General features: G+C 46.3%; 1 protein-coding gene across 3 annotated transcripts in view; it reads left to right on the forward strand.

Moving 5' to 3' along the window:
• Positions 1 to 25,897, forward strand: part of LOC119518439 (BTG3 associated nuclear protein) — a 153,709-nt gene that overhangs the window by 38,166 nt on the left and 89,646 nt on the right. For 2 of the 3 annotated variants that reach the window (XM_037815575.1, XM_037815576.1), the window contains 2 exons: positions 18,800 to 18,916; positions 20,497 to 20,672. In XM_037815575.1, the coding sequence (XP_037671503.1) occupies positions 18,800 to 18,916; positions 20,497 to 20,672 (293 nt within the window). The remainder of the gene's footprint in view (positions 1 to 18,799; positions 18,917 to 20,496; positions 20,673 to 25,897) is intronic. The other variant, XM_037815577.1, reaches the window with a different exon arrangement.

Below are 25,897 nucleotides of genomic sequence, written 5' to 3' on the forward strand. Positions count from 1 at the left end.
AATTCAAGAAGAAAGAAAAGGGAAAAAACTTTCTCTTTGGTGCGTCAGTCTAATCATTGCCATCAAGGTGTTTGCGAGGTCCCCAGGATGGGGTCTCAGCCAGCGGCAGTGGAAAGGGGATTTGACCTTAACTCTTTGAGGTCCCTTTTCTTCCTGCCCATGTGCCAGGAAGGAGGGCTTGCTTAATCGTAATTCAAGGTGCAGCAAAATGAGGTTTTAACGTGAAAGCTGCTGTGGAGAACGTGGTGGCAGTGGGACTGCTGGGTGCATGTTGTTGTAAAGGCGTGGATGACTGATATGTAAGGTGCTTGTCCTCTAGGTCCAGGAGTCAGAATCACATGGAAACAGGGACCATTTTATTACAGAAACCGAAGGTGCCCTGTGTTCGTGCAGGTACATTTATGTAGAGAGCTGCACACGCCCTTTTTTGGCCGTTGAAGCCATATCCAGAGGCATTTGAAGCAAGTGTGGTGAGTAGACACAGCTGAGCTGTGGTGTAGGCCCCACGTGGGACGTGGGCTCAGTGGACGGGAGCCCTGGGGCCAGCCCGGCTGCAGGCGTCCAGGCCACAGGGCAGGTGTGGAGCATCCGCTTGTGCAAGCTCGTCTTACAGAGCCAGACCGTCGGTGATTCGGATAGCAGCTCAAAACCCAGGCGTTCTGCTTTGTCTGGCTTAAGGAATGTATTAATTGGGAAAATGCACAGGCTTCTCTTCTTTGAAAGCTTTAACTTTTTATTTTAAAAAGATGTTCATGTTTTTAAAAGGTTTAGTGTATTTATAGAATTTTAAACCAGTTGTAATAAATCAGAAGGTTCTTTATACTGATAGTTCTTAAAATTTAAAAAAAGTGATTTGAACAAGAAATGATTTAAATTGCTTCTAATATGCTGGTTGCTGATTCTTTACATTTTATTTCCCAGGGGGTCTATTTTTTTTTTTTTTTTTTTTTTGCTGATGTTGACAGATGTCTGTAGGAAGGCTGTTCTGAATTTTGTAGCCCTTGGGCTTCTTGGAAAAAGAGTGCTCGTTGTGAGCACCTTGGTTCCGGTGCTTGAATGACAGAAATCTTGGCTGGGATGAATCAGTGGTCAGAGTGTCCCCAGTAGCAGATCGTAAGATTTAGAATGGGACAAACGCAACATGTGGCTGTTGGGTTGGGAAGAAGTGTCTTGGTCTCAGCCATGATAGACTTATTTATTTAATTTTTTTCTCTATTGTTTTCCCATTTAAAAATTTCATTTATTTCTACATTTTATTATTTCCTTCTTTCAACTTACTTTGGGTATGGTTTCACTGTCTAATTTTTTTAGATGGAAACGTAGCTCATTGAGTTTGTTCATTTCTTCTTTTCTAATACAAGCATTTAACGGTCTAAAATTCCATTCAGCACTGCTTTGGCTGCACCCCACACATTTTGATATGTTGTGTTTTTGTTTTCATTGAGCTTAAAGTATTTTCTCATTGCCTTTGTGATTTCTTCCTTCACCCATGGGTTATTAAGAAGTATGTTTGTCAGTTTCCAAATATCTTTTCTGATACATTTCTGGTTATTGATCTGATATTAATTTTTAATTTCTTACTGGTTAGAGAATATACATGTATGATTTAAATTCCTGTGAACTTATTGAGGTGTGTTCTGTAGCACAGAGGTGTGGTATATCATGGTGCCTCTTCCATGAACACTTGAAAAATGCGTGTTTTGTCATTGGATGGATTGTTGTAAAATGTCAGTCAAGTCGATTATGATTTTTTGTCTACTTGTTCTATCAGTTATGATCATGGATTTGTCTATTTCTCCTTTTAGTTCAATCAGTATTTTGAAGCTGTGTAGCAGGTATGTAAAATTCTTTGGTTTACTTTATGAGTTGATCCCTTTATCATTATACATGTTTCACGTTACCCTTGGGAACCCTGGCAGTATTCCTTGTTCTAAAATCTTTGGTTATCTATAAAACCACCCCATCTTTATTTTGCCTAGTGTTTGTATGGTATATCTTTTTCCATACTTTTATTTTTATATTTAAGTGTTTTTATATTAAAGTTAATTTCTTGAAGACTTCAGATAGTTGGTTATTGCTTTTTTATCCAGCCTGATAATTTCAGCCTTCTCTTGGGTGTGTTAAGATCATTTCTATTTATTGTAATTATTGATGCGGTTAGGTTTACCTCTCCTTTCTTGGTATTTGTTTTTTTTTACTTGTCCCATCTGTTCTTTGTTCCGTTTTTCTTTTTTTTTTTGGCCTTTTTGAAAAATTATTTTTATTTCTATTGCTGGCTTTTTAGTTCTCTGTTTTTTCAAGTGGGTGCGTTGAGCACTTAGAAGCTGTTTTTCCTTGTTCTCAGGCTTGCACAGTCTGTGATGGAGGTTTCCGGTAGTTCTCTGTGCTTCTCTGCACACAGTGCATGGTTTTTCTCTAAATGCTTTTATGACTTTCTCATTATCAATGCTTTTTATGAATTTGATTGTAATATTTCTTGGTGTGTTTTTTGGTGTGTTTGAGGTTCATTGAGCTTCTTGCATTTGCGGATTTATAGTTTTCATCAAATTTAGACAATTTCTGGCCATTACTTCTTCAGATACTGTTGAATACCACCCTCCTCCCCCAAACCTCTGACTCTTTTTTTGGGATTTCACTTAACACATGTTAGATTGCTTGATTTGGCTCACTGATGCCCTATAAACTTTTTTGAGTCTTTTTTCCTCTCTGTACTTCATTTTGGATAGTTTTTATTGCTGGGTCTTCAGGTTTGTGGATTGTTTCTTCTGTAATGTTGAATCTGTGGACCCCATCCAGTGAATTTTTCATTTTGGATATCATGTGTTTTTTTTTGTTTTTTTTTTAAATCTCTGTAAGTACAATTTGAATATTTTAAAATTTATCTTGTAAGTTCCATTTGACTCTTTTGTCTTCTTGTTTTTCTCCTCACTGTGATCATGTTTTCCTTTAAACCCTTAAGCATTAGCTATAGTAGCTATTTAATATCCTTGTCTACTAATTCTGTCATCTTTGTGTTTTCTGGGTTTGCTTCTATTAACTGATTTTTTCCCCTTGTATAGGTCACTTTTTGTCCATGGCTAGTAATTTTGTGATTGAATGCTGGACATTGTGATTTTCATGTTTTATGTCTGAATTTTGTTGTCTTCTTTACAGAATGTTGGGCTTTGTTGTGGCAGGAAGTTCAGCGTGGTTCAGTTTCTTCCTTTTGAGGCTTATTTGTGAGCTCGACTGAGGTGGGTCTCGGGTCGCATTTACTGTAAGTGTCCTTTAGTCCTAGTAACGTGGCCTTTCCGTGATCTTTACCCGATGTCCTGAGTGATCATCGAGGACTCTCCTAGTTGGGGGAGCTTTCTGAGCTGGTAGATTCCTGGCTGGTCGTGGGTGGTCCTTGTGGAGTCTCGCTTTACGTTTGGGCGCACGGGACCTGGGGAACGCACCCTGGCTGGACGGGGCGCCCTCCGACAGCCCCGCAGTATGGAAAGGGGAGCGGAATTGCAAGTGTGCGGCCAGCCCTGTCTAACTCTCTTTATTCTTGCTCTTTCTCCTTTTTGTTTCTTTTTTGCTCTGGTTGTAGCTCTAAGACTGGGTAAACAGTTCTGCTTTTCTGAGTACATTATGCCAAACATAATTTATTGTTTTTTTATGACTGAGGTTCTTGTGTGTTATGCAGGAGTATAAATGTTAAATCTATGGAAGAAGAGGTACTTAAGGAACAAATATCTGTGGAGTTTAAAGAAATCTGTCAACTTGTTTTCTTAAAGATAGAAAGCAGAAACATTTCTTTCACTATGCTTTTGTTAATTGAATTTTTCCTTTGAGATAATTTGCAAGTGCTGGAAAATGTATATTATATCAGAGCTCCGGAACTGAACTCGATGACTGCTTTGAATTGAAAAAGGAATGACTACCAGTGACCAGTAGAATATAATACGATGAGGCTCAACTCTCGGAGGAGGAGCAAAGCATTTTCAAATATCTTTCAAGTGTTCTAATAGAACCTCTCTTCCCCCTGCCCCCAAAAGGTAACCAGTGTGTCCCTGTGTGTAGTGAGGAAAGTGCTAATAAAAGTGTGTTGTGCACGGCAGCAGTTGTCATTGCAGGAAAGAAGTTGGAGAACCATTGATGCGAGGTAAGAGCATGTAATGGCTTGGCCTTAGTACATTATATCAGAGCTGGCAAGCTTTTTCTGAAAAGGGCAGGACAATAAATATTTTAACCGTTGCAGACTCTGCAGTCTCTGTTGTCATAACTCAGGTCTGCCATCAAAAGGGAAAAGCCAACAGACATGCAAATCAACAGGAGCAGTAGGCGCGTGTGCCAGTAGAACTGTGGACAAACCCTGAAATTCGACTTCATTTAATTTCCTTGTGTCATGGACTTTTTTTTTTAAATTTTATTTTTTAACCATTTAAAATGTAAACATGTCTCTGTGTCTTGGGTTCCCAAGACCACCCTCAGATTTGGTGCTGTGCCAGGGGGACTGACAGGACTCAGCCTGCAGTTGTACCCATTGCTCTGGTTTATTGCAAAGCAAAATTAGCAAAGGGACAGGGTGCATGGGGTGAAGTCCAGGGGCAGCCGGATGCTAGCTTCCTGAGTCCTCTCCTGTGAGTCCCACGGGATGCGCTTCATCCCCCAGCAGCACGTTGTGACAACAGGTGTGGAAGGTAGCCGACCAGGCTCACTAGAAGCTCATTCTGTTCTCAGTGCCCAGGGCTTTTACGGGGGCTGGTTGCATAGGACCCTCTGCCTGGCAGTACCAAGACTCCAGACCCCCAGCAGGAGAGCAGGTGTTTGTGCAAGAGGCTTAGACACAGGGAGCCCCTCTTATCATTGTCACCAAAACCTGACTTTCTGCATGCCAGCTGGGTGCCAGCCGTGTTGGCAGGCCTTGCCACGGATGGCGCTCTGTCCTGCACACATCCTCAGGCCATACAAAAACCTACAGGGCCGTAGTTTCAGGCCTCCGGCCTTAGTTTCTGCTTGTGCAGGTAGAAACAGTACCTGCCTTCACTTCCTCCCACAGGTACTAAGTGGGAAGATACTTGGCAACTTGCACACACTGTGTGAAGTCTCTAGTATTGTGTAAGCATGAAAAGTAAGGTGTGCACTGATTGGGGCCAGTGCAGGTAGCATTAGGATGTGAGCTCTGTGAAGGCAAGTAGTCTTTGCTGTTTCCCGCTGTGGCGTCTGCTGTGTCCATGCGGGGCCTCTCACTCAGTGAGCCTTCAGTAAGTATTTGTTGAATGAGTATTCCGATTTGATCTGGGGCATTTTCAAGTTATTTAAATGTGTCTTTTGGGTGTGGTTGTCCTCTTGGCAGCTGTACGTGTAACGTGAGGTTTTGGTGAAAGAACATAATTGTGTATGTTCCCTTCCACCCTGTGATTCTTTTTGTAATACCACCCCCCTCCCGCCCCACGCACAGTCACTTTTCTGGATCAGTGATATTAATTAAACTTGACAATAATTAGCTTCTTATTTCCTGGGTGAACATTTGTGAAAGTTTTTCTTGATAATTGAAATCAGGAATGACTGGGCGTGGAAGTTATACAAACCTGGGTTTTTCCATTGGATTCAGGAAGCCTGGGACTCCATTCTACAGGGGAATTTAAGAACTGCTCTATTGGCTTAACCTCAGGGCACGAAACCCTTGGGGAGGGATGGCGGTTGGCAGGGCTGTTACCCACCCTCCCCGCCATCTCCAGAGCTGGAGTTCTGAGCTCACGTGGCCACATCCCCACTGGCAACAGCTTCAGCAGCGAAGTCGACATGGCGTTTTGGGGCGCCGCTGCCAGGTGGCTTCCAGTGTTAAACTCGTTATTCCAGTCCTGGGTTCTCTCTGTTAGGACGGTGCAGTGTGTGTATTTACACGCACTGGGAATCCCAGTGAATAGCCTCCAAAATCTTTATGGGCTTTCAGCACATCCTGAGTTACAGTTTTTATAAAATTCTAGAAGCTGACCCAAATCTGATGTGTCTCATGCTTCCGTACACTAGTTGGTTGTAATCTCCCGATTCATTGGACTTGATACACTTTTGTCCTTTTTCCTTTGTCCAAGGTCCGCATCTATTTATTTTTATACTTCCTGCACATCAGGTGTCTCGGGAGGCCTCGCTGGGTCCTTCCTTGTTCTAAGTGTCGTCCTCCACCCTCCTTTTTCTGTGTGTCCGTGAGTGCACTTGACCATTCTGTGGTTCCTAAGTCTTCTGGTTAAAAATAACGGGTTGTTCGCCCAACTTATTTTTAGTCTCATGAAAAGCAGTTGAACCCTACATTTTTCAGAGAGGATGTCTATTATGTCTTTTATTCTGGTAACTTTTTTTCACAAATAGTTGAACAAAGTCACTGGTGTACATTTACTGTATTTTAACGAATCTACGTGCTCAGGCGCAGTGAGTTCCAGGCTGGCTGCTGACAGGTGGCTTAGGGATGGTCGGAATTCGTGTTCGGGGGCACTCACTCCATTTGTGATGGGGTCTCTCAGCTCCCCGGGGGAAGCAAGGCTCCCAGGCGACACTGGCCGCTGCTGGGTGACCGCCGCCGAGGCCCTCCGGAGTAGCTGCTGGGCGTTGGAGTGGCCGGAGCCTTCTGCTCTCTGCCTGGAAGGCTGTGCCTGCGTGTGGGTGGCAGCTGCTTGGCAGCTCGTTTTGGACTTCTGCTCTTCAGCTGGAGTATCTGTTAAGGGGAAGCAAATCCGAGAACACGTGGGAAGAGTGGAAAGCTGAGGTGGTGCACGCAGATCGTGAGGACGCCCCTTCCACTCTGCTCTGAGCTTCCGTTCTTTTGAAGTCCCGGCTGATGTGGCGGGTGTGGGCACTTTTTGGTTTGCACGTGGGTCCTGTTTGGCTGCCCTGGGCTCTCCCTTAGAGCCAGGGGGCCGAAGTGTGGAGTTAATTATGAAGGACATCACAGCTCTTTATAGGAATAGTTTGGCGGTCTTGGAGGATTATCGTGTTCTGTGTCTTTCAAAATGTCGTTCTCGTATCAGAGGAGAGAGTTCTGCTGGAGCAGAGTGAGAAAGGCTGTCACTAAAGTGTCACATCAGTGGGTGCGGGCCAAGCTGGCTGGCAAGGGCCCCTGCTCGGGGACCGCCACCCGGACTCTCGTCCTGGCTGGCCCCCCGCTGAGCCGTGGGCAGTGAGCCCTGCTCTCATGCCCGCCCCTTCGGAGCTGCCGATAGCCCACAGTGCTGTCCCCCAGGGCTGTGTGGGGCCCCTCGGTCTTGGGAAAGGGAGCCTTTCCCGCGTGAAAAAGGCAGTTCGGCAGTCAGGCCCATCGAGCCGGCTGACACCCGCTGCGTGTCAGCCAAAGCCACAGCAAAGCCTTTAGCCCTGTGGACTTGCAGCTGAGCTGTGGCTGTCAGCGCGAGCTCCTGCTGGCCCCGGGGCCTGGGAGAGGGGTCCGCCGTGAGCCTCCAGCCGCAATGGGGCCGCTGTGTTCCCAGCTCTTACGCTTCGTCTGGTCTCGTCTGCATTGAGAGAGCATTTCATGGACAGGTGGGAGGGCGCCCTGTTGCTGGGGAGGAAGCTTCTGGTAGCCGGGTGGGAGGGCGCCCTGTTGCTCGGGGGGAAGCTTCCAGACCTGTGTGAGGACCTGCACGCTGAGGACGGGCCCTGCACCCTCCGCAGTCTGTAGCTGGCACTTTAGGAAAGCAGCAGCCTCTTCAGCTGCGCCCACTGCAGCAGTTCTGTATTCACCCTTTGCTAGAGCTTCACGTATTTGGTGAGTTCTGACGAGCAAAATGAAATGACTCCCAGACCCAGAGGGTTTTGAAATTGTGCCTATCCTTTCGGGGTCACTGTTGAACGTAATTTGTGCATTATCTGAGAAGCCATTTCAGGCTTTTGTGAAACAAAACGACACGTGGAGCTGCAGATCCTTGTTGCATGGACAGCCTTCTTCTTGTGGCCCCGTGTGACGGGCTTTGTACAGTAAGAGCTTCGTCTTATCCTGCCAGGTAGGAAGGAATCTGCGGAACTGTTTTGTACACTAGAATGGACTTCTCCAAACCCCTTAGGACCGCCTCAGTGAGCGGCTCTCCCAGGACTTGCTGCCAACGGGCTGTGTGCGAGCCCCCTGGGCTTGGTCTTCCCCCACCCCGTGCCAGGGCTGCCGGAACAAAGCACCACACGGTGGGGGGATTAAACTGCAGGATTCGTCGTCGTCTCTGGAGGCCAGAAGTCTGAATTCAGGGTGTCAGCAGGGCTGAGCCTTCTCTGAGGTTGCTGGGGTTCTGGTGGCAGCTGGCTGGCAGTCTGTGACTCCATCTTGGCCTCCGTCACCTGGCCAGCTCTCTCCCAGTCCGCCACCTCCTGCTGAGTCCAGCTGTCCTCTGCTGGGGAGGATGCGGTCAGGTGGAATTAGGTCCCACCCTGGCTCAGCTTGTCCTCGCCTTAACTAGTGACGTCTTCTGAGATCTCATTTACAGCCCCAGGAGCGGGGGATGGGACGTGAGCCGTAACAACATCTCATTGGTGAAACGAGCAAGCAGCAGCAGGTGCCAGCATGTGGATTAAAATAGTCTGTCTTCTTTGTGGTTTTTACTTTTTGCTGAATTTCTGGAGTTACAGACATAGCAGCAGTCTTCCAGCTGCTCCTGCACTCTGAAGGATTTCTGCTTGTGAGCTATCCCTCTCTGTATGGATCTTTATTGCTGTGTAACAAAGTGCCCCAAACTGAATGGTTTCGACAGCTCATGTTCTTACCTCCCAGTGCCTGTGGGTTGGGGGCCCGGGCACGGCTGAGCCGGGGTCTCTGCGCAGGGCTCACGGACAGCAGTGTGGGTGTCGGCCTGGCTGCGTTCTTTCTGGAGTTGGGGTCCTCGTCCAAGATCCCATGGTGGTTGGCAAATCCAATTCTTGCAGTTGCAGGCCCGAAGGCTCTGCTGTCTTGCTGGGTGTCATGGGGACCCCCTCAGGTCCTGGAAGACCCCACTGTCCCCTGCCACAGGCCTCTTGCAGCAGGGCCAGTGGCGTCAAGCCAGCAGGAGAGTGTGGTTCCATCTGCAGAGGTGGCGTCTCCATGACACAGCGTAATTAGGGAAGTGGCTGTCCCTTCACCTTTGCCATAGAATGGGATCTAATCCCAGGCGGCAGCCCGTCCACCTCCACACTCAAGGCAGGGATTGGACAGGCCCGGACCCCGGCACTGGGAGTCTTGGGGTCATCTTAGAATTCCGCCCACAGGGGTCCAAGGATGGGCCTGTGGTTCAGGTGTGTGTGGTGGGCTGCGCCACGCCCCTCCCTGGAGGCCGGGCGCCTTTGGGGCTGGGGGAGACGAGGGGCTGGCGAGGGCACAGCTCACCCGCCTCTGGGCGGGTGGTGGCCTTGGCCATGTTGTCAGGGCACAGACTGTTTCGGAAAGTGGTCCCCAGGGAGTGGGCTTCCCAGGCAGGGCCCACACATCCCACACACTCTCCACGAAGGTTCAGAGAAACCAAGTATCCTTTTGTGCAGTTCGAGGCTGCTGTCATAAACTGCTTTCAATGAAAGGATAGAGTTTCTGGCATATTGTAAGACTGACATTTAGAAACAGCTGTTTCGTTACTTTTTGAATGTTTCTGATAGAAAATAAATACCATCATCTGTTTTTAAAAACCTATGAACAAGCTTCTGACAGTCAAATTTTACCTCATTCCTTTTGCTTTTTGAACTTTTAATTTCATTTCACTTCCCTCTCAAAATTTTGGCCCCTTAGCCAGGTTTTGTAATTCTTTGTAACAGAAATAAGTAAGTGTATAAAGTGAGGTTGAAAATTTATTTCCTGTGACCACAAGGCTCTAAGGATTAAAAAAAGACTTTTTTGGGATTGAGTTCTCATTACAATTATCGTGAACACACAGTTGATCAAAACATAAATATAGTACTTGTTCATAACTAATTATTAATAATAAAAATTATAAAATTTATTGTGACTGTGTTTCTTGAGGAGCTGATGGTTTTTCTTTTTATTTTGTTTTTCAAATTAGTTCCTGAGTCCATGGATGGTAGTAAAATATTGTTTAACAGGAGACAGCGTTCAGCACTGATTCTCTTTCTGTTTTTGGTTTTTATATTCTGGAGTGTTGAGAAACTTTGCTCACATAAGTCAGGATCTGGCAAGGAGGGAGTTTGTTACAGCAGTGTTCCTCACATCTTGGGGTTAGGTGCCAAAAATCGTAGTGGTTTCTCCTTAAAAGTTAGTTTTAGTAATCTGTGAACTGAAAAACTCACCCAGGTCCTCCTTTAGTTTGTTTGCAAGCAAAGAACTGTAAACCAACCAAGTTACCAGACATTTTCTTAGGCAGCGAGTAGGAACATTTGCTCCCGGGGCTCCCACGTCCTGGGCAGTGTGTAAAGGACTGTGTGAAAGGGACACCTTAGAAGTGCTTTCTCAAGGAGAATCGTTTTAGGAAGTAGCACCTTCTGGAAGGTGGGCATGTGGAAACTGAGTCATGGAGAGCTGTCCATATCCACGAACCACCTGGAGATCTTGGTACCCCTCGTGTACTCTTAACTCACGTTGGAAGCTGGTTGCCTCAGAACGTTGTTTCCTTGGTCTTAACAAAAATCCTTAGGAAAAAAGGCGTATCTAGTCAAACAGCTTCGCCAAGTGGAGGCATGAACATGTTCTGTTTTGTTTTGTTTTTTAAATTAAATTCAGTTTTGTTGAGATATATTCACATACCATACAGTCATCTATGGTGTACAATCAGCTGATCACAGTACCATCATATAGTTGTGCATTCATCACCCCAATCTATTTTTGAACATTTTCCCTACACCAGAAAAAATCCGAATAAGAATAAAAAATAAAAGTAAAAAAGAACACCCAAATCATCCTCCCCTCCCACCCTATTTTTCATTTAGTTTTTGTCCCCATTTTTCTACTCATCCATCCACAAGGTTTTCACAATCACACTGTCACCCCTTCTAAGCTACATTGCTATACAATCGTCTTTAAGAGTCAGTGCTACTGGGTTGAAGTTTGGTAGTTTCAGGTGTTTACTTCTAGCTATTCTAATACATTAAAACCTAAAAAGGGTTATCTATATAGTGTGTAAGAATGTCCACCAGAGTGACCTCTCGACTCCATTTGAAATCTCTCAGCCACAGAAATTATTTTTTCTCATTTTGCATCCCCCTTTTGGTCAAGAAGATATTCTCAATCCCACGATGCCAGGTCCAGATTCATCCCTGGGAGTCATATCCTGTGTTGCCAGGGAGATTTACACCCCTGGGAGTCGGGTCCCACGTAGGGGGGAGGGCAGCGAGTTCACCTGTCGAGATGGTTCAGTTAGAGAGAGAGAGGGCCACATCTGAGCAACAAAGAGGTACTCAGGGGGAGACTCTTAGGCACAATTATATGCAAGTTTAGCCTCTCCTTTGCAGTAATGAGCTTCATAAGGGCAAGTCCCATGATCGAGGGCTCGGCACATCAAACCGCCAGTCCCAATGTTTGTGACAACATCAACACCAGTCCAGGTAAGGAAGCCCAACACTTCTGCACCTTCCCCCAGCTCCTTGGAGTGGGGGTGGGGGGAGGCTGTAAATATATTTTTTATTCTCTGCCCAAATTACTTTGGGATGTGTCGCTATTTCACTTTAACCCATACAAACCTACCCCATCTCACCCTATTCAAAGTTCCATGTAATTGTGGTGTTTGAACCAACTGTCTGTAGAAATTATATTGTTTAGGAAATATAGATCCTGCACCAAATAAGCATCTCTTCCCTTGTTCTCACATGGAAGTTGAAGTTTTAAAACACAGTCAGTTTCGACCTTTACCCTTTGGCCCGATTTGCCCTAGTCTTAACCAGCTCTGCTTCATTGTATCTCTAATTGAAGTTTGGGCTCTTTCTCAGCGGTTTTTTTTTTTTTTTTTTTTTTTCAGTTGCTGTATGTGCTAACACTGACATTCATATCTGCCAAGCTCTAGCTCTGAGTTTCAGGTATCACACAGATACCCACCGTTCCAGAGACCAATCAGGTTATACACAAAGGGATCAGCATCTCAGAGTTTTTGAGATAGCCATTACAATTTAGGAATAGATGTGACTGCTGTAAGAGCTCACAATCTAGGGACCGTTACAATAATCATTCCCCTGAAAGGCTGTGCTCTTAGATTCAGTTCTGAGTTTATACATTGTAGTTCAGTCTACACTGATGAGGCATTATAGTGTTTGTCTCTGTCTCTGGTGTACTTCACTCAAAATGCTGTTTACAGGATCCATTCACTTCGATGCGTGTCTCACAGCTTCACTCCTTCTCGTAGTTGCTCAATATTCCATTGTGTGCACACACCACAGTTCACCATTCTGTTCCTCAGTCAGTGTACCCTTAGGCCACCTCCACCCATTGCAGATCATGAATACTGCCTCCGCAAACACCAGTGTGCTAATGTCCATTCATGTCTCTGCTCTCAGATCTTCCAAGTACGTGCCCCATAATGAAGTTGCAAGACATTATGGCCCCCACATACTTAGCTTCTTGTGGAACCACCACACTGACCTCCAGAAAGGTGACACCATTCTGCCTCTTCATTAACAGTAAATAGGTACATCCCTCTCTTCATGTTTTTTCCAGCACTTTTCTCTGTTTATATTTTTCCTACAATTTTATAGAGATATATTCACGTAACATAAAATTATCCACAGTGTACAATCAGTTGTTCACGGTATCATCATATAGTTGTACATTTATCACCACAGTCAGCACTTGAACATGTTGATTACTAGGAAAAAAAGTTTTGTTTTTTTAGCGAATAATAAAATGATAATAAAAAGAAAAATTAAATGTCATACAATACAATGTAATAGTAAGGACAGACAACAGCACTACTGCCAAGAATCCCATATCCCTCCCTTATATCCCCCTGTCATACACATTGAGCTTTGGTATATTGCCTTTGTTACATTTAATGGAAGCATATTACAATGTTACTGTTGACCATAGACTCCAGTTTGCTTTGATTATGTTTTTCCCCACTACCATCCCTTTTTCAACACTCTGCATTGTTGGCATTCATTTGTTCTCTCACATGTAAAAACATTTTTATGTTTGTACATTTTGTAAAAGTCATTGGCCACTCCAGTTTTGCTAAGTTATACACTCCCAGTCTTTATCATCTGTCTTTCCTTCTGGTGTCATACATTCCCCTATCCCACCTCTTTCCGCTTTACTCACAGACATCTTTGTTCAGTGTACTTACAATATTGTGCTACCATCACACAGTATTATGCCATCCATCCTGGAACTATACAATCAATCATATCTTATTTTTTCCTCTCTCTCCTTTTACCCTTCCTGATAATCTTCATTTCTACACTCTTCTCCAAACCTCTCGCTCCTGTCTTTTCCTATCAGCCTGTAGCACTCCCTTCAGTATTTCTTGTAGCGCTGGTGTCTCATTCACAAACTCTCTCAGGGTCTGTGTATCTGAAAATATTTTAATCTCTCCCTGATTTTTTTTTTTTTTAATTTTTATTGGGATTGTTCAGATACCATACAATTATCCAAAGATCCAAAGTGTATAATCAGTTGTCCCTGGTACCCTCATACAGCTGTGCATCCGTCACTGCACTTAATTTTTGTTCAATTTTTAGAACCTTTTCATTACTCTAGACAAGAAATAAAGTGAAAGATGTAAAAAGAAAAAAAAAAAAAAGAAAAGGAAACTCGAATCCTCCCCTATCACTAACCATCCCCCCTCAATTGTTGACTTATAGTGTTGGTATAGTACATTTGTTACTGTTTATGAAAGAATGTTGAAATACTACTAACTGTAGTATATAGTTTGCAATAGGTATATATTTCTTCCCTATATGCCCCTCTATTATTAACTTCTAGTTGTATTGTCATACATTTGTTCTGGTTCATGGAAGAGTTTTCTGATATTTGTGCAGTTAATCATAGACATTGCCCACCATAGGATTCAGTTTTATACATTCCCATCTTTTGACCTCCAACTTTCCTTCTGGTGACATATATGACTCTGAGCTTCCCCTTTCCACCTCATTCACACACCATTCGGCACTGTTAGTTATTCTCTCATCTTGCTACCGACACCCCTGTTCATTTCCAAACATTTAAGTTCATCCTAGTTGAACATTCTCCTCATACTAAGCAACCACTCCCCATTCTTAAGCCTTGTTCTGTATCTTGGTACCTTATATTTCACATCTATGAGTTTACATATTATAATTAGTTCCTATCAGTGAGACCCTGCAGTATTTGTCCTTATGTGTCTGGCTTATTTCACTCAGTATATTGCCCTTGAGGTTTTGTCATCAACCCTTTTTTTTTTTTTAAGATGGTTTTGTTCACACACCATACATTCCATCCTAAGTAAACAATCGATGGTTCTCTGTATGGTCACATATTTATGTGTTCACCACCTTCACCACTATCTATATAAGGACATCTACATTTCTTCCACAAGGCAGGAGGGAGAGTCAAAGAAGGTAGAGAGGCAAAAGAAAGAGGAAAAAAATGACAGCTAGGAAGTAGCAAAAGGAAAAGTAACCTTAAATCAAAGTGGGTAAAGAGTTAGACAACACCACCAATGTCAAGTGTCTAACATGCCTCCCCTATCCCCTCTCTTATCTGCATTTACCTTGGTATATTGCCTTTGTTACATTAAAGGAAGCATAATACAATGATTCTGTTAGTTACAGTCTCTCGTTTACGTTGATTGCCTCCCTCCCCCAATGCCTCCCCATTTTTAACACCTTGCAAGGTTGACATATGCTTGTTCTCCCTCATAAAAGAACATATTTGTACATTTTATCACAATTGTTGAACACTCTAGATTTCACCAAGTTACACAGTCCCATTCTTTATCTTTCCTCCTTTCTTCTGGTGTCTCACATGCTCCCAACCTTCCTCTCTCAACCATATTCATAGTTACCTTTGTTCAGTGTACTTACATTGCTGTGCTACCATCTCCCAAAATTGTGTTCCAAACCACACACTCCTATCTTCTCTTATCACTCTGTAGTGCTCCCTTTAGTATTTCCTGTAGGGTGGGTGTCTTGTTCACAAAGTCTCTCATTGTATGTTTGTCGGAAAATATTTTGAGCTCTCCCTCATATTTGAAGGACAGCTTTGCTGGATATAGGATTCTTGGTTGGCGGTTTTTCTCTTTCAGTATCTTAAATATATCATACCACTGTCTTCTCGCCTCCATGGTTTCTGCAGGGAAATCTGCACATAGTCTTATTGAGCTTCCCTTGTATGTGATGGATCACTTTTCTCTTGCTGCTTTCAGAATTCTCTCTTTGTTTTAACATTGAACCATCTGATCGGTAAGTGTCTTGGAGTAGGCCTATTGGGATCTGTTGTATTTGGGGCATGCTGTACTTCTTGAATCTGTAATTTTCTGCCTTTCATAAGAGTTGGGAAATTTCAGTGAATATTTCTTCTATTATTCTTTCTGCCCCTTTACCCCTCTCTTCTCCTTCTGGGATACCCATTACATGTATATTCGTGCGCTTCATGTTGTCACTCAGCTCCCTAAGACCCTGCTCATATTTTTCTTTTCTTTTCACCATCTGTTCTTTTGTGTGTATGAATTCAAATGTGTTGTCTTCCAGTTCACTGATCCTTTCTTCTGTCTGTTCAAACCTACTTGTGTCCCTCCGTTGTGTTTTTCATCTCTTCTATTGTATCTTTCTTTCCCATAAGTTCTGCCATTTGTTTTTTTCAAGTTTACAAATTCTTCTTTGTGGCCATCCAGTGTCTTTATATCCTTCGTCTCTTTTGCCGTGTCTTCCCTTAGCTCTTTGAATTGATTTAGCATTAGTTGCCTCAACTTCTGTATCTCAGTTGTTCCTTTGGCTGATCCATATTTTCATGTTTCCTCGTATGGCTCGTTATCTTGAGCTGTCTAAGCATCTGATTTTCTTAAATAGTTTATTCTGGAGCTCTTTGTCTCTCTTTTACCTAGGGTTTTTTGTTGGTTGGTTTTGTTCCCTAACCTCTGGTGTTCAGTTCAGCTTATTCTGGGCCTCTAACTTAGATTCTGTTTAGTTCATCAGAGTTTTTCACCTCTTGTTTTTCTGTTTCTTGCCCTGCCTCTATGTAACCTTTCTGTGTGAAGGTCTCCTCGGGTATGGTTGACCCCAGTCAGGTTTTCCCAGTCTGAAGAGGCTCAGGTCTCAGGAGGAGGATATGGAGTTTCCTTGAGAATGAGACCCTCCTGTGAAGCCTCTAGACTTGGTGCTTTTCCTCTCCTGTCCGGCAGGACTTTTTGTGCCCCCTTTCCTCTGCTTTCCTGGCAGACCACAGCTCCCCCACCAGTGTAAGGAGGCGTGGAGCCTTTAGTTCTCCGGGTGACTGACCCTGTCAGGGCATGGTTAACTGAAGCAGGTTTCTGAATTCCAACCCCTAGGGCTTGAGTCCCCAGAAGGAGGGCTGCCAATTGAGCTGGCCCTCCCTCCACTCTCCCAATCCCAGGAACTCCAGCTGTCTCCCAGGGGCACTGTTCCCTTCTCCCCTCTCCTCTTTGGGGCAACTCCAGCTTAATTCCTTGGTCAGCCTGAGATGCCAATTAAAGACTGGGGTGGAGACCTTCTTCAGAAGTGAACCTGAAATTCAGAGAAGTTCTGAATTTTTCCTCCCAAGACTAGCCTAGACCTTCAGCTTGGGCTGTCTGACAGAAAATAACCACATATGTTACTTTAAATTTTCGAGTCACATATGTTACTTTTAAATAAAAAAAAAGAAAAGAAAAGGAAAAAAAAGAAGTCCCTTCTTAAAGCCTTTCTCCAGCCTGGAAGTTTTGTGAGTGTCAAAATAGAGTATTTAAAGATGTGCTTTGGGCTATTATCTGAATTACTCTCTAACAGCTTCAATTCCACCTTTGCCCGGGGCTATTGAAGTGTGAACAGATAGAGAGTCACTGAGAAAGGAGAAGGGACAAAATGTAGAAGAAAAAGAAAAAAGAAGAAACAAAAAAACAAGCCTTTTTGGAGCCAAGGAAATGGCACTGGCTTTTTTGTGCCCCGTCTTTCCAGAGCCCAGCCCTTCTGTAGCACCTCCAGCTGCAAAGGTTAATTAATTAATTTGTTAATTAATTCTGTGGTTGAGGCTGGGTTGAGCCCCCCTTCTTGCCCTCAGTAGATTGTTGTTGTTTTTTTTTCCTTTTCAGGAGCAGGTGCAAGACAGACAGTCTGTGGGGTCTGGGTGGGGAGAGGTGCCTGACCCCTGGTTGGGGGAACTTACAGATTTTGCTGCAATCTCAGCTTTTCCACTGGTTCCAAACTTATGTACAATGTGTGACAGGTCACTGGAGACCCCGAAAACACTGTTTCATACAGTTTCTGGGTAATTACCAGCTGCCCTAGAGAAGACATTAAATTCCACCCCTCGCTGCTCTGCCATCTTGCCCTGCCCTCCATGAACACGTTTTCATTGGTTTACTTCCTGTGGGTCTTGTTGGACCTGTCATGTGCTGGTGTCCGTTGGGGAAGCAGTGCCCCCCGACAGCGGGTCCCAGTTCAGTGGGTCTTGGGACCTGAGGGAGACAGGAGAGGTGGGGGAGAGGGAGGGCGGTGGGCCCTGTGGGTCACTAGTGCCCCGTGGAGGACACTTGGGGGAAATGCCGTGCTCTAAACTGCTGTGTCCCCCATTTGGCTCTTTTGGGAAGCATGAAGTGGCAAAGCCTGTCTGTGCCCACCGTAGCCAACCACAAGTCCCCCAAGTTACTCTTTACCTGACTTGTGGATAGGCCCCAAGACACAGGGGTCACCAGCGAACGAGTGGAATGACTGAGACGGGGCTAGTGCCTGTGACTGAAGTACAGGTGATTACGCTTTGTTGAAAAGGGGCCCCTTGTTCTGAGATTTACCTTGGGCCTGAAGCAGTGTCATTTTTGCATCTGATTTGGGGTGTGGGTGGTTCCCTGGCCTGTGGCTGGAACACTGGGGTAGACTTTCACGACTGCTTTCAGTTCACGTGAAATCCACTCATTTAAAAGTGATGCTTTCTTCTAGACTTGTTTTTTGGAGAATAAAATGCAAGGACAATAACTTTTTCTTGGGTAATATAACAGCGTTTCAATTGCTAGTTCCTTTCCCGGCCCAACCTCCGAGAGCGAGGCCTGTGTTAGAGATGCACATCTAAAAAATAAAAGACCGTGCCTGGACATGCCACGTGCCTGCCTGGCGACGGGCACGAGGGCAGCCTCGGGGATGCTGCCAGGCGGGGCACTTGCTGCTCATGGCTCGGTTCACCTCTGCAGCCATTTTCCTTCAAGGCCGAAACCTCAGGCCCTTGGTTGTAGTTCGGCACTTCCGGGGACCGTGAAGGCGGGCGACGCCTTGTTCTCCTCCCGTGTTCCCTTCTTGAGGTTTGCCCCTTTCTTTCCAGACTACTGCGCTTTCAGCACGATGGCGACGAATAGAGGGTTGGGAGAGCCTAGATTTGGCCTATGGCCTTAGGTGGAATGGAATGAGTAAGAAGTCAAGCTGTTTTTTCAAACTGCTCAGAAACCTCACTAACTGCTTAATAGCAGCTGGTGACATCTAAATCTATTCTATGTAAAATATTTAAAAATTCCTAGCTCAACTTTCCTGTGGTATCCAGTTGTACAAGCTGAGAATGTCCACAAATAGGAAAGTTAAATTCCATTAAAAAAGCCAATTTATTATTTATCTAGCGTAAATTACTTTAAATGTTGTTTCCGTTTGGGGCCACTGCCCCTCCACCGGAGCTGGTCGTTGGGAGGTGACTGTATTGAATTATTCTTATGTACCCTGAAAATGAAAGTTGTGGTGTTAAGGTCTTCTTTCTCTTTGTGATTCTTTTGTTCCGTAGCGTCGTCCCCCAGACTACAGTAATTCTCAACAGTGACCGGCAGAGCGCCAGTGTAGCCAAGATGGACGGCCCCGTGAGCAACAGGGCTCCGGATCCCCTGGAGAGTATCGTTAGCAAGTCAGTAGCCACGACCCTCCCCACCTTCCTCCTCCGCCGCTGGGACGAGCCCGCAAGGGGAGGTGTCCGGCCCCGTGCCGTGGCACCTGGAGCTGGCAGGTGCACCCCCAGGCCTTCCTGGCAGGGGTGGCAAGCTTGTTACCTCAGGGACAGCGACTGTCCCGATAGATGGGGTGGATGCAGGTCAGGATGTGAAGGGGAGCGGATGTTTGGGACCCCAGTGTCTGGTGTCGAGATGTGGGGGGCTCGCTTGGTGTTCTCATGGCCGTGGGAGAAGAGTGTTTCTCTTCTGGCCCACTGGCCACCTCGGTCCACCCAACTGTCCACCCAGCAGACAACCTCTGTCTCGATGTTGCCATTTTGAGTCTATGACTTTTTTCTTCTGCCTGTTCTCTTGAGACATTTTGAAAGGAGATTTGGGAAGAAATGGGAGTGGCTAAAGGCACTGCCAGCCTTGCCCCCTGCCCGAAGATGAAGCACGGAGTGGGGCAGCCCTGTCCGGTGGTCTGTGGCGAATTGTCCCCACTAACACACCCGCTGTAGGCTTTTTTGCCTCTTCTCTCCATCTCTTTTGCAGGTTATTCCTCCTCAGATTTTCCCCATTTTCTTTATTGGCTTGGTTAATTCTCTGGGAAACTGTTGTGGTCTCCAGGGTCTGACACGGGGTGGGGGGCGAAGGGAGAAGAGGTGGTGAAGGCCCGGGGGTGTCTGGGCCCTTGGCTCGTGGAGGAGACGGTGGGCTCGGCCGGGCCTTGCGTGGTTTTGGCGGAGGCTACCAGCCAGCGGCTCAGCTCCCAGGGGCCAGTTTGGGTGGACGGTCGCCTCTGAGAAGCGAGGGCAGACTGGCTGCCCCTCCCACAGTTGTGGCTTCCTTTTAAGCACTTCTTTGACTTTGCAGACAGGGAAACTGTGTTTCCCCCTTTCTCAGTGGTTAGCACTTCAAGTTAGGGAATGCTGGGAGGTCATTAAGATGCATGTGCAAGTCTCCAAACAACCCCCTTTTTTCTTTATTTGGAGAGCTTTCTGGAGATGGCCTTGCAGCCCTGTTTTGCCCGCCATGTTTGGTTGTCACATCCCAGGAACCGTTAGGGTGACGAGGCTGCCTCCTTACATCCACTGCAGCGGGAATCGTCGGGGGCGATGACTGCGTTTTCAAAGGCTGAATCATTTCTAGAATGTCTTACCTTGTGCAATGGATTGAGTCAATGAAATTCTCTAGTTTAGGTTTTCCACTGATCACCTAAAAAATGTCTTATTCAAATGTCAGCATTTTGTAGGATAACCTCTGAAATCAGAAAGCAGCATTTCAAGCCTTGAATCCCAGCAAGTGCGATCTTTTGTGATCTAAACATCTGTTTTCCAACTTGGAAATGTACATTACACACTTGCTTTCAACCCAGCTATATTCCGTTGTGAAGTCATGGTTAGTGTCAGTGGATGGCTACCGCGAGAGCCGTCAGTCCCTCCTGGGTTAAAGTCCGTGGTCAGCTAACGAGGGCAGGGCCTCCGGGCCCCGTGTTACTCCCCACCGTCTGTCCTGTGTCCTCACCGCAGTGGGCGGCTCTTCTGTCTCTTTGCAGTGCGGTGCCTGGGCGCCGGCAGAGCACCATCGTGGTGAGGACACCCGGCCAGGACGACGGCCACCACGAGGATGGGGAGAGCGGGTCCGAGGCCAGCGACTCCGTCTCCACGTGTGGACAGTCCGGGGGCCAGAGCATCGGGAACAACGTGACCCTCATCACCCTGAACTCAGAAGGTGCGTGCCTCTGCACAGCTGCTCCCAACCTCCCTCCTGGTTTGTTGTCCCTCTGTCCCGGGACCTCTGTCCTTGGGAATGCACCGCCCAGCAGTGTCTGTGTGAGGAGAGGATCTGGTCGAGTTGCTTCATTGGGCACTGGTTTCATGAAGATCATATAGAGACAGATGGAGTCATCTTTAAGTGATCGTGGTCTGTGTAGATGAAGGAAAAATAGCTAATCCACTGATGTCTCATGTATCAGATTTGCTGCGTGTGAGAAACAAGCGCTATGCCTAAAAAGGAATGAACGCTCACCCGATTGTGGAGAAGAAAAGAATTTATTCACGGTCCTGCAAGAACGGGCACCCAACCAAATGTGGGGGTTGGCGCGCAGAACAATAGACCCAGCAGTATTTATTCCCTACACCTAACCGCAAGTCCCTCCCCTGTTTCTCCATTGGCTGATACTCCAGAGGTTACATTCTATTTGACAAGCCTAACTAGCCCTGCAGATTTGAAACATGCAGCCCACCCAAATTGGAAACAATTTGAAAATACATTTCCCACGCAAATTTGCAACATTAGGAACACTGGAACAAATCTCCACCCCTGACTATAATGGTTATGCCCAGGCCTCTTTAGAGCCAGTCTGGGCTAGTTTGATAACAAGTTATGAGGCTATTTTGGGAACCTCTACCCTGAGTCTCCACCTTGCAAGGATAGTAGATAGTGGGTGGATAAGCAGGGGGACTGACTGTGGATAGTGGGTGGATAAGCAGGGGGACTGACTGTGGATTACAGTTTGTCTTTTTAACCTTCTGCCAATTTCTTAAGTGCCCCACCCTGCAAGGCACACCTGTCCTGTGTGAAAGCTAAACTTAACCTCATTCTCACATGCGGACCTGCAGTGGCCTCTCTTAAACATTGCTCTAGGATTTATGAACAGCATGAGAATTGTTAGCTGTTTTTCCTGCCTATGTCCTCCCCCACAGCTTGAAACAACTTGAGCTATAGAGAATGCTCAGCGAGCCAGTTTGTATTAGAGAGAAAGTGTTACTAATGTGAGAAGAGTTATATGGCAACAGACTTGTCTTTAGATTCAGTCTTTTTAGTTCCTGCTATCAGCCAAGAGTTGCAAATAGGCAGCTTGTTCTTAACGTCTTATAAAAGTGTTTATGTGCTTGAAATTTTAGAGAACCACAGGTTTCAAAGTGGTTATTTCTTAAGAATTCCTAGTGGTTTGCATGAATTGACATGCTGTGTTCCATCGACTTTGGAGTCACTTGATTATAGTGGAAAGGGGCCGTGTTGTGCTCTCCTAGGTTTTCACTTGTGCAGCTCCATTGCCACAGCCTCAGTGCCCTGTGACTAGGAAGGCAGCCCCGGCTGCTCAGCACGGCGAGCAGCGACTTTGAGTCTTGGTTCTCACTCTTTTGTGTTGACTGTTTTTTCTTCAAATACTTGTGTCTTTACTGAAAGTGTGTGGAGCGTAAGTGCTCAAAGGTTTAGCTGGACAACTGAATTAGAGAAACCGTTGAACTAGAACTGACCAAGAATGGGATCTGTTAACTAATTAAGGGATGTAGTTATATACTGAAGTTCCTACCGTGTCTGAATTTGGTAATTCTTACAAAACATGCCTGATTGTGCATCTAGAATGCTGTGTTCCTAGTTGCAAGGGGGCAGATTGGACTTCACGCCGGTGCTCACCCAGAGTGGCCCTTCTGAACGCCCACAGCCCTGTCGGTGATGTGCCCTGTGGCCTCTGTCCGTGTGGTGCTGAGAGGGGGGGCATTCTTTTGTGCGAGTGAGGCACAGGTGTGCTGTAGGATGCCAGTGGCACTGTACGCTGTGACATAGGATGAGCAGATGCTGAGTGTTCGTGGAAAACCAGCTTTATGTATGTAAAGAAGAAAATTCAGCTGAAGAGGCTTCTCTCAGGTATGTTGGTGCCGTAGCTTTCACACATTTTCATGGCAGTCATAAATTGGTTGCTAAGAAGAAGGGGGTTTCAGATAGGGCAGTGGCCAAAATAAAGTCAACTTAATAAGGAAGAAATAAGATAAGAAAATGCAGGTGGATTTTGGGGCATGATAACATAGTGGATGTCACGTTTATCCCATATCAGAAAAGGGTATTCTAGAAAAGTGTGATGTGACATCATTTTAATGTCTCCTGTTCATTTTCAGAACAGGCAGCCTGTGACACCTAATTAGGGGCATACTGTCTGTGCCTGGGGGTTCACACCCCTTCCTGACAAAGGCCAAGATCAGCTCAGACGCTTCTCTAATCAGAGCTGAGGCCCACGATAAAATGCGTGCCAAGCAGCCTGGGAGCTCACACGTGGCCCTCACACAGACAGAGGCCCTCCTGTCCCTGCCCCGTGAGCCAAGGACTGCCCTTTGGGCCGCAGGCACCACAGGGCCTTTGATCCTCTGCCCGTTGCGAGGTCATGTGGTTTCTATGAAATGTGAACATAAGTGTTAGGGAAACAAATTTGGCTCCAGTACCAAAGACCATTGTATGTTTTTCTTTTCCCAATATCATTATCTTATATAGAACTCACTCTGTTTAATTGCCAATTTAAAACTTCCAGGTTATCACTCTCTCTTATGGCCTAAAGATGTCATCTTTCCCCCCAATCAGCGTGGGTGTCTGAGCCACAGGGACCAGGTTCGCCATACCTGAAAACAAAAGGGCGGGCATCAGGATTATGGGGACGGTGATGTGAGGTGTGGGGACTTGAAGGGTCACAGATTTGTTGGAGGCTAAGGGCTCAGGCAGGCGGGGCCAGACCCTCAGCTCACGTGTGGCCCTTGCTGGGAAGGGTGGCCCTGTCACCTCCCCGGGCTGTCCTCATGGAGGAGGCCTGCGTCCCCAGCGCCACCTTCCCTCTCTGCCTTTTGTGGCCCGTCAGCTTGGCGGGGAGAAGACCAGCCCCTTGGGGTCAGTTTAGAAAGAAGCGGCTTCTCTTCTTGGGCATCTCCTGTAGTGCAAAATTAATGGCATTTTCTAGAGAGTGTCTGCTTGAAGAGAGGGAAGAGGTGAAGACGGTGTTTTCACAGAAGCACGTTACATGTGTGTTGAGAATAACACTGGGTGAGAGGTGTCATGTGGGGGTGTGGATTCTTAAATCGTTCTAGGATGTAATTGAACATTTGTCAGTGAATTTAAAACTGGGAAAGGGCAGTAAGCTGGTCAGCAGTACAGTGATGGCAAGTAACTCCCGAATGTCTCATTATGCCATGTATTAATGCTCGACCCAACATGTTTCCAGAAGTAGCTTCTGCGACTCTCTAAGTGGCCCCTGCAGCCTCCTAAAGCCTGGACAAGATGGTCCCATAGCTTTGGAGCCAGAGATGGCAATGGGGCAAAGGCTGTTAAGAGTTTTCCTGCTTAGAAGTCTCCCGATAACTTTTTCTGATTGTCTCTTTTGTCAGTTGCAAATGTGATGAAAGTTGCAGCCTAGGTGCTGTGATAACCTATCGAATATGAAATTGCTACAGACCTAGCATGTTAAACACTGCTCTGTGGGTCAGAGGTCCGCGGCCGGGCCAAGTTCTCTGCCCAGGACCCCCACGACCGAGGCCAAGGCTGGGCTGGTGTGACCAGAGGCTCTGGGCAAGCGTCTGGTCAGCTCCCCGGGGAAATCAGCCGAATCTGATTCCTGTGGGCAGAGGACAGAGGCCCCTAGTTTCTGCCCGGAGATCAGTGTCAGGCCCCTGCCTGGTGGCCTGTTGTCTCACAACAGAGAACCCCCCTCAGATCAAATTCTTCTTGTGCTTTGAATCTCTCTGATGTCTTGTGCCACCAGCCTGGGCAAGTTCTCTGCTTTTAAAGGACTCTCGTGACTAGGTTAGGTCCACCCAGGTAATCTGCCCATTTTAGGATTAACTGATTCATGACCTTAATTCTGTCTACAAAATCCCTTTTGTACTGAAGGGAACATAGCCACAGGGGGCTTAGAGTTCTGCCCCTGCGGAGAGACCTGACGGCCTTGGCTTTGCGTTTGACCCATGGTCCAAAGACGGGCATTCCTGGTGAGCTGGATTCTGCATATGCAGGCGAGCCTCTCCTAGAGCCTGCTCCTTGGCCTGTTTAACCATGACTCCTTTGAGAAACGTGAAAGCTTTTCACGTCAGAGATCACACAGGAGATGTGCCGCCCCCCATGCCCTGTCCCACCCCCGCCCTGTGCCCAGGCCTGCTCTCAGGGATGTCTGGAGTGAGGTGCCCGGCTTCTCCCCTGCCCCTGCCCCTCAGGGCTGTGGCGGAGACTCTGGAGCCCGGCACCCACCTCCCAGACGGATGTGTGGCGTTTGGAAACAGTTGCTGGCCTTTCAGTTCTCCCCTTGCTGCGTGCCTGTGAGTGAGTGCGTCGGGAAATCACTGCCACGAATGTTCTCATCCCGTTTGATTCCCAGTAGTGGCCGTTTTTCTGTTTGGTGGAATTTTAATGCCTTTGCTTAACGTTTTTGAGATCTTCAGCAGAAATTTTTCAAAGCAGGCGATCATATTTGTGATTCTGATGAAATATTTGCCCAGGAGGAAATGCGAAAGCAGAAGAGAATGTGTCAGTCCCTTAACCGTGACCGAGCGCCCCGCGGCCGAGGGGCAGACTCACCGGGGGAGGGAGCTGCAGCCCCGGGGCTCCCAGGGTCTAGGCCTGTTTGGGTTGTGACTCGGCTCCTCGTTGGCCCTGTTTGTTTCTTTCCTAGCATCTGAGGCATTGGTGCTTGGGGCTGGCGGCTGGGCTCGGCTCTGCCGTGGTGACCACGAGGCTGGAATGGCTGCCTGCACCCTCACTTGGGGCATTTGCACACTGCTGGTAAAATCTTTGTAATTGAAATGTTCATCTACAATATCCCATTCAGAAAAGCCAAGCAAAGCAAAACAAAAATAGCCTGCATCAGAAAATTCTTCTTTAGGACAATGGTAGAATATGTCATTTCTGAATTGAAGTCTCTGTCATTAGAGAATGACAATTTTATAGATTTCTAAAATTCTTTAATTTCCTTTTACATAATTATAAGATCCCCAGTGTTACTGAGAGCAGGACTGAATGGGAGGCCACCTGGTTTCTCCCCAGGGACGTGGCCATTCAGGGACTCAGCACACACTCTTACCTTCCTTTTCAGTCTTTCCAGCGCCTTTTCCTGTCCTAAACATTTAGGAAATATCCACTGGTACGTGGTAAGGGGTTGAAGATGCTTCTGACGCACCTGTATGTGAGACCCTTGGTGT

Source organism: Choloepus didactylus, chromosome 22 (assembly GCF_015220235.1).
Source record: "Choloepus didactylus isolate mChoDid1 chromosome 22, mChoDid1.pri, whole genome shotgun sequence".
Taxonomy (NCBI): Eukaryota; Metazoa; Chordata; class Mammalia; order Pilosa; family Megalonychidae; genus Choloepus; species Choloepus didactylus.